The 15,313-nt window shown below is 56.5% G+C and overlaps 1 protein-coding gene across 1 annotated transcript; it reads left to right on the plus strand.

The window, feature by feature from the left end:
• The first annotated feature begins 214 nt into the window (after positions 1 to 214).
• On the plus strand, positions 215 to 13,915 carry WNT6 (Wnt family member 6). Its single transcript, XM_042997609.1, has 4 exons — positions 215 to 335; positions 10,289 to 10,509; positions 10,753 to 11,087; positions 12,695 to 13,915. Exons 1-4 carry the CDS (start codon positions 256 to 258, stop codon positions 13,154 to 13,156), a joined length of 1,098 nt encoding a protein of 365 aa, XP_042853543.1. The 5' UTR covers positions 215 to 255; the 3' UTR covers positions 13,157 to 13,915.
• The last annotated feature ends 1,398 nt before the right edge of the window (positions 13,916 to 15,313 follow it).

Below are 15,313 nucleotides of genomic sequence, written 5' to 3' on the forward strand. Positions count from 1 at the left end.
CCCCGCCCCCGGCTCTGATTTCTTCTCCCGAGCGAGCTCGGCGGGAGACACAGGCGCTGGCTGCCCCGTCCGCTCTCCGCCTCCGCCGCGCCCTCCTCGCCCGCGATGGGCCCCCCCGCCGCCGCCGGAGCCATCGCCTCCCGGCCGCCGCCGCCGCCGTAGCCGCGCTCGCCCTGAAGCCCGCGCCGCCGCGCGCACCGGCTGGCCCCGCAGCCTCGCCCGCTGACCGCACCGGCCCGCGGTAGAGCGCTCACGATGCTGCCGCCCGCGCCCTCCCTCCTCGGGCTGCTGCTGCTGCTGCTCCTGTGTCCCGCGCACGTCGGCGGACTGTGGTGGTGAGTGCTGTGTCGGGCTGGCTGTCCCCGTGTGGCTCCTGAAGCTCAAGGGTGGGGACTTCGGGACTGACTGGCGGGGAGGGGTGGCGGGTGGCTCAGAAACGCGGTCCCGCTGCCTCTGGGCAGTACCTGCGAGCGAGCGGGAACCCAGCCCTAGGGCGCTGGGGAGGTGCCGGGAGGTGCGTGCCGCTCTCCTGCCAGACACCGCCTGGGCCACTTCTAAACTGCCATTCAGATGTTCCTAAACCCACACCCCGCACATTCTATTGTATTTCCTCCTACCTTGTGCTACACACCCTCCCCACTCTCTTTCAGCCCCCTCCGGTTATGCGCTCAATCCAGGTCCTCAAGGAACTGGCACGCGGGTAGGAAAGAGCTACCGGGTAGATAGCGGGAGGATCTGCAGTGAGAGATCCAAAGAAAAGAGTGTGTGAGGAGGGCCCTGGATTTAGGGGAGGAGGACTGGATTTGTGGGAAGGAGAAGAACAAGGTGGTAAGCCACAAAGCAAGGAAGGTCCAACAGCTGTCTCTTCCCCGCCTTACTTTGCTCAACAACCCACCAGCTTCTCGCTGAGAAGCTGAGTGCTACTTCAAAGTGGATGGTAGTGGCGGGGAAAAAACGTAAAGGGAAACTGAGTCAGGACCGCGGTTTTCTCTACATCCTTCCCCCAGAGCAAAGAAGAGGAGGAAAGACAGGAAAGGGACCTAGGCTCCGACCCTTCCAGATGTGGGGGGTCAGAAATGAAAAAAATGCAGCTCGGGAGGTACTGAGAATCGTGAAGGGTCGTGGTGGAAGAGAGGGAGGCCTGGCCAGCCAGGAGATGGGGACGTCTTCCCAGACCTGGTCTCCAGACCGGGCCCTAGCTAGAGCAGACACCTACGCAGCTAAGGTCGCGGGAACTTTGAGCCTTGGGGATGGACAGCAACTGGAAAGGTGGGTGCCGGGTCGAGACCTCTCAGAGATCCGGATCCCGGAGACTTTCTTTTCCTTCCTAGTCTCTCTGGAGCTGCAAAGACCCGCCTGGAATAGATCAGAGTTTAGAGAGGAGGGACTTGGACAATACCGCTGATGCGTCAGCCAATCCTAAGAAAGCAGGGTCTGGTCTATTTGCATAGGGCCATGTCATTGGCTGGATTCCCTATCCTCCGCTCCTCTTCCACCCTCCCCCCCCCCCCATTTGGATGGAGGGGTGGGGCAGGCAGATCCTTCTCCCCCCGGGAGATAGAGAGCTGGATGCCCACACAGGGAGCTGCTGGCTGCTATCCCTCTTTCGTGATGCGGGAGAGATGTCCCTTGGGGGTGTCAGTGAGGGAGCAAATCGAGGATGACCCAGGTCCCGGCCAGGGAACATGCGTCCTTCGATCCTGGCTTGGTATAATGCTGTGTCAGTTTTGAAATAGACAGACCTGAGATCTAATCTCGGCCGACAATAAGTCTGTGACCTTTGGCAACTCACTTCTCCCCGCGCCTCAACGTCTCAACTTTAAAACTGGGAAACAGTCCCCCTACCTGGTAAGCGAGATAGGAAGATTAGATGGGAGGATCTACAAAATGATTTGACACTGGGAGGTGCTCCATCCATAAGTGTAAGTCTCCTCCTCCACGCTGCGGGTTTTCCAGCTAGAGTTTGTAGGGGTGAAAAGGATTAATTTAAATTTAAAATTCCAAGAGTCCCAAGCAAAACTTCGTAAAAGAATCTCTGTCTTGTTTCCCAGACACACATTTCTAATTTTGCCCTTTCTCAAGGTATGGGGTCAGAGGTCTCTCCCAGATGGTAGCCACCCTCCCGCCTCTCCTTTTCCATTTATCCAGCTCATTCTCATCCTTCCAGTTAGAACAGCACATCTTCCACGACACTGTCTTTTTGTCTTTCCTCCCTTGCCTTCTGTGTGTTCCTACTGCACCCCATGCATGGGACAACCATGCCAGTTACTGCGTTTTACTGACAACCATCCCCTCTGTGGTCTCTCTTCCCTGCTCCGGGAAGTCAGAGCCTTTGTCTTTGGGCCCTGGAGGCTAAAGGTGCTGGGGAAGTATTGTGGAATGTTGCTGAATTGGTTGATTCACCTTCCTGGGGCTTGTATTGTGGGGGTTCTTTTGTTCAAGAGGGGTTGGTGGGTGGGTGACAAGCCAGAGGGAGAGAGAGTCTGGTCCCTTGGAGACTGACCCTGAAGCTGGGAAGCAGGGAGTGGGGGAGGAGGTGAGGAGGGCAGGTGTAGGAGAACACAGGGGCCTTCATGGCTGCAGCTGCAGAGCAAGCTGGGTGAAGAGTGAGAGGCTGGGGTGATAAGGTGTCCAGCAACTGCCTCGCTCAGATGCTTCCCACAGAGAACCTGCCTCTCCCACCTGCACCAGCCCCCTCACTCTCTGTCTGTTTCCGACACTTCATTCCTTTGGTCTGAGTCCAGATTCCTTTCTTGGGATCTTTGACTCTACTTGCTGACACTCTTGTCCCCACCCCATCCTACCATTGCTCTCTGAGATCAGGCTTGGGCTGGTGGGCTGGACCCAGCGTCCCTGGTGGCCTAAGGCTCCCGACACTCTTTGCCCACCCCCCACCCCCACACTGCCCTTTACCCCAGCTTCACTTAGGCTACTAACTTTATCAGGCTAGGGGCTTCCAGGTCGTTCTTTGACCTGCTTGCTGGCCCTCTTTTCCCTGCTTCTCAGAGAATGCTAGCTGGGCTGGAGCTCTAGCAGTAGGCAGGGAAGCAGCAGCCCTGCACGCCATCCCGACATGCTAATAGCCTCCAGGGTGGGAACAGAGAGGACCCCAGGAACGCTGAGTGACTGGATGGTCCTGATTAGGAAAGGAGGCTCCTGTAGGGGAATGATCCAGGGCCTGGAATAGGCTCAGGTACCTGGCTCCAGGTTCCAGAAAAGTCTCCCTTCCACTTCCTTTCCCCCTCCCCCTCATTCCCCCTCCATGCAATGCATGCTTTCTAAACTCTGCCTCCGGCCTGTCTGTCTCTCTCCCATCTGTAACCATATCTTTGTAAATCACAGAATCCCAGATTCCAGGACATTGGCCAGGCTCTCTTGAGGTCATCTTGTCCAGCCCACTGCCTGCAGGCCATCCAGCATGTGCCCTGGCCCCGACAGATCCCATTTTGAGACCGAGGCAGAGAAAGAAAGTCTGTGGCTTCCTGGTCACCAGCACCCACCCCACCAGCCTGCTCTCCGAGCCCCTCCCACCCTCCCCCAGGAAGTTCTCCTCAATGTCTGACCCATCTTTATTTATGCTCTCAATCAGTGCATGTGGAAAATAGCTCACTCTCACAGAATAGATCAAATCAATCTCCCTTCTCTCTTCCTCTTTCCTCTTTCTGTTTTATATTTTCTATGAAAGAAACCAACCCTCCCCCCTTGTTCCACTAGCAAAAATACCACCCAGTCTCACTCCCTTCCCCCATCTCATCTTGCCTTTCTCTGCACCCCCCCTCCCCGCTCCCCCTCACCCATTATGGAAAGGAAACAGGAACCAGAGGCCTAGGACAACCTCATCTCTGGCCCCACAGGGAGTCAGGGAAAGGACCCAGGCTTCTTCATGACACCCAGGTTTTCCAGCTGGAATCCCCCCTCCACCCCAGGCTGGGCTTGGCCATCCTCCTCCATCCTGTCTTTATCTGACCCTTTGTGGGCAGTCCTGTTCCTGGCCCCCACCAAGCTCCCGGCGGGGTGGGGACTGGGGTGGGGTGGCCACCCAGTACCCCCCTCCAGGCCTCCCGCCTTGGCAGCTTCCCCTGGAGGGAGACAATGGGGCTGTGAGCAGAAAAGGGCAGGGGCAAAAGGAGGCTGGCTCTATCTGGGCCAGAGCATGCCCCAAGCCCACCAGAGCCCTGGCACTGTGACATTTCCTGGAGTGGGGGGGCAGCCCCCTCCTGCCCTGTTCTCATCGGAAGCCAGGAGTTGGTGGGGGGAGGTCAGTGGGAAGTTTGATCACCAGGGCCCAGCGAGGGGGATTCCAGAATGTGTACTTTGATGGAGAAATGCAGCTGTGGAGGGGATGAGGCGAGGGCGGGGTGGGGAAGCCGGGCCGGGGTCAGGCTGGCAGCAGCAGGGCGCCTGGCCAGCCAGAGCCGGAGGCTCTAGGGAACACAGAAGCCTGTCCCTAGGGACTGGGCAGAGCGCCCTCTAGCCTATGTCCTCCTTCCTGCCGGAGGCGGGGTGGGGCGAGACCTTGGGTGCTTCCCCTGATCCACCTGAGGAGGAGCTGAGGGAGGGAAAAGGTCGCTGGGAGGGAGCTCCGGTTTTCCACCTGGCCTCCAAAGCTGGTTCCTCCAGCTCCAAGCCCTCCATTTAAGCCAGAAATTAGAAATTAGATCTAGAAAGGACTTGGAGATCATCTAGGCCAATCATTTCACTTATGGTTAGAAGTCCAGCAAAGTCCAGGAACTGGAGGGGACTTGCCTTGGGCCATCCAGAATGCAGGCAGTGAGCACTAGGGCTGGGAGTCTACCTCCTGCCGAGTACCTCATCCCTGCGTGCAGTGAGGGGTGGAGGGGTGCGGTCAGGAAAGGGGTACAGGGCCTTCCACAGGCCCTTTCTGCCCCCCACCCCCACCTTCACATGGGTGCTCCCCACCTCACTATGGGAGAGCAGAAGACACATGACAGATTCTCCTCAGAGAATCCAGTGTGTGTTTGGGGGGGGGGGGTCGGTCAATGTGTCCACTCCTTTGCCTCCCACAGCCCTGACCGGTAGGAAGCCCTCTTGACTGGTGACGTTCATCAGGGAAGGGAAAGCCCCTGCCTCTTCCAAGAGCCATGAGAAGGAGAGCAGCGTGAGGAGGTGGGAAGGACAGTGTCCAGGATGGGGCAGAGGGAACCAAATTGGGCCAGCGTGGGAGAGGGGTGGAATGGGGTATCTGGTGGGCGGTGGGGAGGCAGGGGTTAATGGAGCTGGGGCATCACTGGCTTTGATGTGGTGTTTGGGGTGGGGGTAGTGGCTGGGGGATGGGGAGCAGTAATTATCGAGTTAGACAGAGCAGGACAGGACAGGCGGGCGGGCACAGGCCCGGGCCCAGCCGCCTCAGCAGCCGTCAGGCAACATTTTTCTGCCCCTTCTCCACCACCCACCTCCCCACCCCCATACAGCCCCCACCCACAGCCCCAGGGCTCAGGGCTCCCTCTGCTGGCTCCTAGGAGGTGGGGGTCAGACTAAGGGCCCTGGGGGTGGGGAGTGTGAGGAAATAGAGGGCGGCTGGCCAGGAGGCCCTTCAGAGGAAGTTGGGCACCAAAAGGGTCTGTGATCTCCTTGGCCTCGATAATCCACTCCAGTGCTCTCTGGGGAAGGGGAGGGTCCCGGAGGGTGCTTCTGGTTCACAGGCAGGGCCGGTAAGGGAGGAAGGAACACAGGGATCCCAGCTGAGAAGTCAGGGCAGACAGCTGGAGGAAAGGGTGTTCTCGTGAATCCACAAACAGCTGCCTGCACTCCTACCGTTTGCCCTGCTCTGTGCAGGCCCAAGACATGAATGGGGGTGTGAATGGGAGGACAAAAAGCACTTTGCTAGAGCTCACCGTCTGGGCAGGCTCTTCTCATGTGTACCAGGGAAGTTGTCAGGTATCATGATTCCCATTTGACAGTCATGGACACTGAGGTTGCGAAGGTCAGTTCTCATTCATTCAACAAATATTAAGTGCCCACTTCACATGCAAGGGACTTGCTGACGTCTTAGGAGAAGCAAATGGCGGAGCCCAGATCGAAACATAAGTCACAGACTCCCCAGACTCTGCACGTGTGCCACAAATGACATCGTGCTTCCGCGTGAGATCTTTGTCTTTAGTGTGTCTTTCACCTAAGTGGAGAGAGAAGACAGGGCGACATGACAAAATAGTTATGCCACTGGCAGGATAATGAGCACCCCCAGATGAGCGACACCTAAGGTGATGGGGGGGAGGGGTGGTCAGTGAGGGCTGGGCTCAGGGACGACAGGGATCTGAGGTGAGCTCGGAAAGATGCCGGGTGTGATTTTGATGACTTAGGAATTGGGAGGGGGTAGCTCTGAGTCCAGAAAGCTGGAGGTGTAATCTGGGATGGATGCAGTGAGCCAACCCTGCTTGGCAGAAGGGCTGTGTGGAGGATGGTATGCGAGGGCATCTCAGCTCTTCCAAAACCCCACGTGGTCATTCCCTCCAGTCCCTTTGGTTTTAAAGAGATTCACCCAGAGGCGCCTGGGTGGCTCAGTTGGTTGAGCGTCTGATTCTCGATTTCGGCTCTGGTCATGATCACAAGGTTTGGTTCATGAGTTCGAGCCCTCTGTGGGGCCCTGAGCTGAGAACCCCTCCCCCGCACACACACATGCTCCCTCTCTTTCTCAAAATAAACAAATAAACTTAAAAAATAACATTCACCTAGGGGCGCCTGGGTGGCGCAGTCGGTTAAGCGTCCGACTTCAGCCAGGTCACGATCTCGCGGTCTGTGAGTTCGAGCCCCGCGTCAGGCTCTGGGCTGATGGCTCGGAGCCTGGAGCCTGTTTCCGATTCTGTGTCTCCCTCTCTCTCTGCCCCTCCCCCGTTCATGCTCTGTCTCTCTCTGTCCCAAAAATAAATAAAAAACGTTGGAAAAAAAAAAAAAAAAGAAAAAATAACATTCACCTAAACTTCTTGAAGAACGGATTCCTCCATTGAGTGGCCAAGGTCAGCCACCTCTTTCCTCAGATTTCGTCTGTATAATGGGGGTGAAGTGGGTAGAGGAGGAGTAGATGGTTTCTGGCATTCCCTTTGGCCCTCTGAATCTGGAGATGGAAAGGTAGGTTAGGCCAGAACCTGGGGCCCCCAGGGCTTAGAGCTACAGTTGTTGCCAGTAGGAGCTGGCTGTCCCTAACGCCACCCCACTTGGCTATCGATTCTACCAACCAAGGTCCCTGGGAGGGAGATTTTGGCATCTGCCAAGCCAGTTAGAATGGCCAACCTTAGGCCTGTCCCTTCTTGTCTGCAAGATTTCCTTTAGGACTAGCCTCATTTTTTCTATGCCCAGGAATGGCTATTTGATTAGGATCTCAGATCCTACCTGCTATATATTATATAACTCCTACACCACTGTGCTTAGCCCCCCAAACAAGCAGATGCTTCCAAAAGGGTACATCTTCTCTGGGCTGACCCCAGGCCAATGCTGACTCAGAGGCCAAAAAAGCAGAGTTGATTCCCTAAGGAAGCAGAAGGGAAGAAAGGAGGGTAAAGAAAGAGGGGAGATGGGGGAGTTATTTCTTGATGTTATGTCCAGTGTTAACTTGGAGGGGACAAGGGAGCTTCTCGGGCAACTTCTCCTGTTTCTGAAGCGCGGAGAGAGAGCTGACTTGCCCACAGTGGCTCAGCTCACCCAGAGTTGACAGAGACCAGGGTGCAGAAGTGACGCTTGATGTTTTGCCCGATGCCCTGCCCCCCCCCCCCACTCCTCTTCTGGACTTTCCTTTCCTGTGACTTGGGGATGGGAGCGAGGACAGGAGGGCAGGGAGCAAGCTGGTCCCTTGGGATTCTAGCTGCTACTACTGCCCATCCCTCCTCCTGACCAGCTTGTAAACAAGCCTTGTTCCCAGGCAGCAAGCCAGCCTGGGGAGCCAGACCCGGACCAGCAACTGACTCTGGGGCAGCCCCTCAACCCTGCAAAGGGCTGGCCCCACCTCCGGGAGGGCCCTACCCTTCCTGCTCCTCCCGATTTCTCTCCTATCTCTAGCCCCTGGCAAGCAGACAAGGTCAGGAGGTTTTTGCTTTTCTCCCTGCATACCCCCACCCTCTCTTGCTTCCCTAGGGCAGGAGGAGGGAGAGGAGAGGGATGGGGTCAGAGTAACCTTGAGAGGATAAAACCAGTCAACCTTGGGAAATTAGGGAGTTAGCAGAGGGCAGGGCTGGGAAGAGAGACTGGGGAGCTTAGTGGCATGGGGGGTGGGGTGATTTGGGGAAGAAGAGTTTGCAGAGCCCCAGACTCCCAGGTGGAGGCCTGGACAATCAGGTGGCAGGAAAGGAGCTGGACAGTCATGGGGAGGCCTGCTTCCCTTCCTCTGCATCCAGTGGGGGGTGGGCAGAGGAGGGGTGGAGAGAGAGGAAGCTGATTAGCAGTCATGGAATCTCATGTGGACAAGGGCCTGGACTCAAACGAGGACATTCTCCTTAGAAGGCTCATTCATTCATTCATTCATTCATTCAAAAACATGGATTAAATGGTGTTCATTGTAGTATTAGAATAATCATTTGTAATATTGTAGTATTATAGTAATCATTTGCACATTTTCGTAACAAAAATTGGGGGAAATACGAATTAAGCACCTAAAAATCTGCCACAGGAAACAAAAGAAAACGTCAGTTCTAACTCCCAAGGTGCTCATAGTCTTATCTACTGACCCTATATAACCAGGCTGGAAGCCATCTCAAATCCTTTTTGTAATGAGGTGGATAAGTGGATGGGGGGAGGGGAGGATCGATGATACACGGAGAGAGAGAAAGAGACTGATAAACTCTTGGTGGTCACTGGGCCACTGGGAACCACCTTGTGCTGCCCTGTCCATGGCACACACTATCCACTATCCACTTTTCTAGGATTGGGAATGGGCTGGGGCTGGACCTTTCCAGGCTGCAGTTGGAATGCAGTGATGGTCAGGTCCTGAGCATGGAGGAAGGAGTCTGGACTATAACTCTTCACTGAGAAAAGAATCTTGGCTCCAGGACTACTTGGGTGGGGAGGCTGACAATGATCTGATGGGGTGGGGTGTGTGTGTTGGGGGGGGGGGAGTAGGTTACCTTAGAAAGAACTGAACTTACACATCTTCTTACAACGGCCTCTTTAAGCATCTCGCTCCCCAGAGTTGAGAAGTTCTACCTTAAGACCTAAATTCTTCTTGCTGCTGTTCAAGCCCATTACATCTCCTTGTTGTGGGGCCAGAACGTGCCTGGGCAGCCTGTTCTTGTGGAGCAAATGGGGACAGGGGGGCTGATGGGCATGAAGGCTAAAATGAAAAGTAGGCCACCTTGACCTTTGGCACCTATCTCCCACCATTTTCCTCGACATTTTCTATCTCCTGGTGCTACTTCTCCCCACCCGGCGTCTTTTTCTGTCCTCTGCTGAAGGGTTTTTGTGTGATCTCAAATTACTCTCAGGTCCAAGTGTTCCGCCCACTCATTCCTGCAGCACAGGGACCACAGCTAAGCGTTCATCAAATAAGAGCGATCTGATTCAAGGAGTTCCACTCAGCTGCGAGTAACCTTAACCTTCAGGGGTCTGGTCTATGGAAACCAAATAACAGCTCTCCCCTTAGGTGGAATGAAGGCTGGGAACGGAAGGATTTCTGGAAGTGTGTGGAACTTCCCATTCGGTCTTTACCCACACCAAGCCAAACAGGCATTCCCCTTCCCCAAACCAGTTAGGTCACAACCAGTGACGTCAGGGCCTGGCCTGCCTTGCCGGCCATCCTGCTCTGAAAAAGTCACAGACCCTGGAACAGAAGGGTAGTGTCACTTACTTCACCATAATGCTTCAGAGACTCAGTCCCCCAGCTACTTCTTCCTGCTCTCCAGTTCAGAGAGATAGAGGATATCCTCGTGCAAGGGCCCACCTTAGGGATCAAAGCCCAACCTTCCCATTTTACAGAAGGAGAAACTGAGCTAGAGAGGGGGTCACCCTTTGGGGTCAGGCCTGTTCTTTGTCTCCCTTTTGGCTCACCTGGTGCTGGGTGCCCTCACCTTGAGTCAAATTCCTAGAAGGACTTATTAATGAAGATGTGCACAGAAGGATAAGGCTGAATCCTTGCTCTATAGCAATTTCGGTCCCAACTCTAGTGAAAGGGGACATGGGACAGTAAGAGAACCAGATGGGACAATCTCACACTCAGTTGGGGTGGGGGGGAGAGAAGAGGCGCGTCCCAGCGCCTAGCTGTGGGCAGAGCGGGACTGGCCTCCCTCCCCGCCCCCGCCCGAGCCCTTTGAGTCATATCTTGGACGTGCTGTTCTTTGCTTTCTAGGGCGGTGGGCAGCCCCTTGGTCATGGATCCTACCAGCATCTGCAGGAAAGCGCGGCGGCTGGCAGGGCGGCAGGCTGAGTTGTGCCAGGCCGAGCCAGAGGTGGTGGCAGAGCTAGCCCGGGGCGCCCGGCTGGGGGTGCGGGAGTGCCAGTTCCAGTTCCGATTCCGCCGCTGGAACTGCTCCAGCCACAGCAAGGCCTTCGGGCGCATCCTGCAGCAGGGTCAGTGTGGGAAGAGCACCTGGGGGGCTGCTTTTTCTTTTGGGGGATCAGAGGAGAGGGGGGGTTGGGGGGGGCGGCTGCGGGAGCCCCACCTCTCCCGCCGGTCTGTGGGTACCCTGTCCCGACCCTGCCTCCCAGCCATGCTGCCTCGCCCACCGTAGCGCCTCCCCCCTCCCCGCCACCCCCGGGGACCCAGCCTCTGTCCTGCCGGCTGACTTCCCCCACCCTGCGCCCGGCCCGCAGACATCCGGGAGACGGCCTTCGTGTTCGCTATAACGGCCGCGGGCGCCAGCCACGCCGTCACGCAGGCCTGCTCCATGGGCGAGCTGCTGCAGTGCGGCTGCCAGGCGCCCCGAGGGCGGGCCCCGCCGCGTCCCCCGGGCCTGCCCGGCACCCCTGGGCCCCCCGGCCCCGCCGGCTCCCCCGACGGCAGCGCCGCCTGGGAGTGGGGGGGCTGCGGCGACGACGTGGACTTCGGGGACGAGAAGTCGAGGCTCTTTATGGACGCGCGGCACAAGCGGGGACGCGGAGACATCCGTGCGTTGGTGCAACTGCACAACAACGAGGCTGGCCGGCTGGTGAGTCTGGGCAGGGGTGTGTAAGAGAGTGTGTGGGTATGAATGTGTGGGTGTGGGTAGGTGTGAGTGGACGTGGGTGACGGTGGGGTGTGCGGGAGCGTGTTTGTAGACGTGTGAGGAAATGGGGGTGCGAATGAGGGCGTGTATGTGCAGGAGTATGTTAATGTGTGTGGGAGCCAGCGGGGCAGAAAGGGCGCACTTGGGAAGATTGGCTGGGGGCATGTGGATGGGCATGTGGGAGGCAAGGTGGCCAGCCTAGAAGAGGGAGTCCCTTGGGAGGCCTAGGAAGGCCTAGAGCTGGTGGTCTAGTGGGCAGGATGGGGAGGGGACACCCAGAGAAGAGGACTCAGGACCTCAGGTAGGGAAGACAAACCTCTGAGACCCGACAGGTGAGGCAAAGCCTGGGATAGGTAGAGATCTGGCTACCAGCACAGGGACAGAGGAGGGTGACAAAAGCTGGGGATGAAAGAGAAGATAGAAGCTGGGGCAAAGGTCTGGAGGTGGAGGAGTTGGGAGAAGTGAGGGAGGCCAGGGAAAAGGGCCAGAACGTGGCCAAGGAAGGCTTGGAAAGGTGTGAAAGACAAGGCTGGTGAAGGTAGGAGGGAGTCAGCTAAAGGCCAGGAAAGCTGTGACTGAACCTGGGCATTTGCCAACTGGCTGCCCACCAACTCCAGACTGGGCCCTGCCTCTCCCCTTCCCTCTTCAAGGAGGAGTCCCCACCCCCCACCCCACCCCCGCCCCCTAGCTCTCCGTCAGATGTTTCCAGGAGGGAGGGTGAGGAAGGAAAGAAACCTGGGAAGGGGAGGGGGGCGCACGAGTCTGCATTTCAGGTTGGCCTCTGGACTCTGAGCTTCCACAGATGATATTGCTGAGTCATCTGACACCATAAATCTTAGTGGGGTTGTGACTCTTAGACCCCAGCTTCAGGCACAAATTGCAAATAAGGGGCAGGGGTTCTGGATTCTGGTTCTCAGTAATGCATTCACCGTCGGCCATCCTGAAACCTATGCCTTAGTTCTAAGATGCTCTAGAGACCCCCCCTACACACACACACACACATCCTGTGTCCTCTAGGGTTCAGCCCTGAGGCATCGGGCAGGGAGTAAGAGGGGGCCCAGAGAGGAATGTCCAGACAGGCCCACATACCTGTCAGACGCCCAGGAGGCTGGCTCTGCTCAGCCCTGTCTGGGGCCGAGAGGGGCAGCAACGAGGGGGCCCTGTTGGCAGAAGGAGGTTGGCAGGAGGAATAGAGCACGACAGCTGCAACCCCTCCCTGCCTCTAGGGAGACTCTCACCCCAGCCGTCAGTTCTGCTTTCTCTCTCTCCGATTCCCTGACTTTGCGTCCTGCGATCTCTGCTGCACACTGCGCCCCACTCCCCCCAACTCCTCTCACTCTTCCAACTTTGTAATTTTTCCTTCTCTCGGAGCTGTTGCTCCCTGGGTTTCCTCCTCTCCACCTTGCGCTCTCCTTTTTGGTTTTGGTCTGCTCTTTTCACTCTTCCGGCCACCTCACCCTCCCCATCTAATTTTTTGTCGGTCCTCTGGGCCTTTCCCCACCCGGTACCCCCAATCTGTCCGCATCCGCCGGCTCCTTTGCTCCCTGCAGGCCGTACGGAGCCACACGCGCACCGAGTGCAAGTGCCATGGGCTGTCGGGCTCGTGCGCGCTGCGAACCTGCTGGCAGAAGCTGCCCCCGTTCCGGGAGGTGGGCGCGCGGCTGCTCGAGCGCTTCCACGGCGCCTCGCGTGTCATGGGAACCAACGACGGCAAGGCTCTGCTGCCCGCGGTCCGCACTCTTAAGCCGCCGGGCCGCGCCGACCTGCTCTACGCCGCCGACTCGCCCGACTTCTGCGCTCCCAACCGGCGCACCGGCTCGCCGGGCACGCGCGGCCGCGCCTGCAACAGCAGTGCCCTGGACCTCAGCGGCTGTGACCTGCTGTGCTGCGGTCGCGGGCACCGCCAGGAGAGCGTGCAGCTCGAGGAGAACTGCCTGTGTCGCTTCCACTGGTGCTGCGTGGTGCAGTGCCACCGCTGCCGCGTGCGCAAGGAGCTCAGCCTCTGCCTCTGACGCGCCGTCCGGCTCTCCAAACCGCGCGCCCCTCGGCATCTGCGGGACCTCTGGACTCCGGCGGGGGCGCTGCCCCGCTGCTCGCAGCGAAGGTCCATCTCCCAGGCCTCCGCCAACTGTGAGGCGGCGGGGCTTGAGATACACGCCCGCCCACGAAAGCGAGGGGCGCTGAAGGCCATCCACTCCGGGGGAGCGCTCTGGAGGGCCCTCGAGGGAGGCTATGTAGTCCCTCTCGCTCTTTGGCCCCCATATAGGGGAGCCAAACTCGAGGCCTCTGGACGCAGGACGCCTTAGAACTGCTGGCTATGGGGTGGGTGGGTGAGTTTAGTATCAATAAAAATATTTAAACCAATAGGACTGGGCCCACAGTTTGGGAGGGAGCTGGCCTCCTGGGGGCCACCATGGGGCCAGGCTTCCGAAGGAGTGTGTAAAGGAAGATGGTTTTGATAGAACTAGCATCTCAGGGGTTATCACCTTAGGTCCCTATCTCCCCTACTGAATTAGGTTCTCCTGGCAACCGTGGAGAAGAGTGCCGATTCTTCTGGTTCACCCTTGTCAAACATCTCTGGCCTGGATCTGCAAGCTGGGAAAAACCTAGCTGTCCTTCTTTAAAGGGACAGACTGAAAAGGTCTAGGAAAAGAAGACCAAAGCCTCTGGTAGTGTACTCAGCTCTCAGTCCAGCCCTCATCTTCTCTGGGGAGGGTGACACCCTTATCTGCCCTTCTGTTTCTGTGATTCTTGGGGACTTTGAGGGTAGACTTCTAGGGCCACCCAAGCCCATAGGATTAAAGCACTTTGTAAACTGTAGAATGTGATGAGATTATGTTATTAGTAACATCAGGCTTTTTAACCACCAAAACTAACTTCATTGAAAAGACTGCCCCGATCAGCATTTCTAATCACACTCAGTGGGGGAGGATGCAAAGTTGTCCCAAGTTTCTCCGGGCACCCAACCACATTTCCTCCCTTCTGGTTCTTTCTCAGAAAGCTGATGTCGAGGCTGCAGGGACAGGGAGGAAAGGTTGGAGGTTCTGGGTTCTCCAGATCTGGATCTCATGCCTCCATCTTCCCACAGAGAGAATGGGGTGGGGGCATAGGCAAATGGCTAGGATTCAGAGCCCCAATTTTCCCACAGTCCAAATACTGCAGGAGAGAATGACTGCCTAGGTGTGTAGGCAAAGCATGAGCTTTGGATTCAGGCACTCTGTGTTTGAAGCTGCTGCTGCTGTTAAGAAGTTTACAATATAGGCATGTTAGCCTCAGTTTCTTTGCCTGTATAATGGAATACCATCATGTTTCAGTTATCCATGGCTGCATAACAAAGGACCCCCAAATAATTACTTCTCCTGATCCTTTAGGTTAGGATTTTTTTCAGAGTTCAGCTTGGTGGCTCTGCTCCTTATGGCGGGGACCAATGGTTGTGGTCATTCACCTGGCTGCCTTCTGCAGTGGCTGGGCCAAGCTGAACAGTCTAAGAGGCTTGACTCATATGTCTAAGTAGTGCCTCAGAGCTCCTCCAGGGTCTCCTCCTCTCCATGTGGCTAGCTTGGGCTTCCTTACAGCATGGGGGCCTTGGTTTAGTTACACTTCTTACCTAGGCTGGCTTTCAAAATGGACATGCTGAGTGTGAAGGCAGAAGCTCCTTACAGTCCAGCCTTGGAAGTGACACAGCATTGCTGTCACTCCCTGTTGGTTGACACAAGTCATAGAACCAGTGAAAATTCAAGGGAAGGGGAAAGGGACACCATCTCTCACTGGGAGAGTGGCACCATTATCAGGACCATTCACATCCTCATAGAACCATGGGGAGGATTCTTCTGAGACATGAAAAGCACTTAGCATAGCATGTAGCACAATAGTTTATGTCAGGCTTATATTTAATAAATGGTAGTTTCTGTGAGAGTGGGAATAGAGAACTGATGCCTTGCAGGTATTGGGCAGACCTTGATTGCAAATGAAGATACTCAACTCAAACTAGCTTAGGTCAAGGGAATTAACTATGAAAAACAATTAAAAGGGAATTAATTACCTGGGAAGTGCAGGGGTGAGACTGAATTCAAGCACAACTGAACCCAGAGGGCCAGACGATGTCATAGGTCTTTCTCCCTTGTCTTCTTCCCTCACTACCCGCCCCCCCAACATCTATGGTTTCTAGC

This window comes from Panthera tigris, chromosome C1, assembly GCF_018350195.1.
Source record: "Panthera tigris isolate Pti1 chromosome C1, P.tigris_Pti1_mat1.1, whole genome shotgun sequence".
NCBI classification, from domain to species: Eukaryota; Metazoa; Chordata; class Mammalia; order Carnivora; family Felidae; genus Panthera; species Panthera tigris.

What these genes read in the sequence shown, in the direction of transcription:
- WNT6 (XM_042997609.1), top strand. Translation starts at nt 256, where the DNA reads ATGCTGCCGCCCGCGCCCTCCCTCCTCGGGCTGCTGCTGCTGCTGCTC. An exon ending in CGGGCGCATCCTGCAGCAGG is followed by an intron (nt 10,510 to 10,752) that starts GTCAGTGTGGGA and finishes CCCGGCCCGCAG; the next exon opens with ACATCCGGGAGACGGCCTTC. An exon ending in ACAACGAGGCTGGCCGGCTG is followed by an intron (nt 11,088 to 12,694) that starts GTGAGTCTGGGC and finishes TGCTCCCTGCAG; the next exon opens with GCCGTACGGAGCCACACGCG.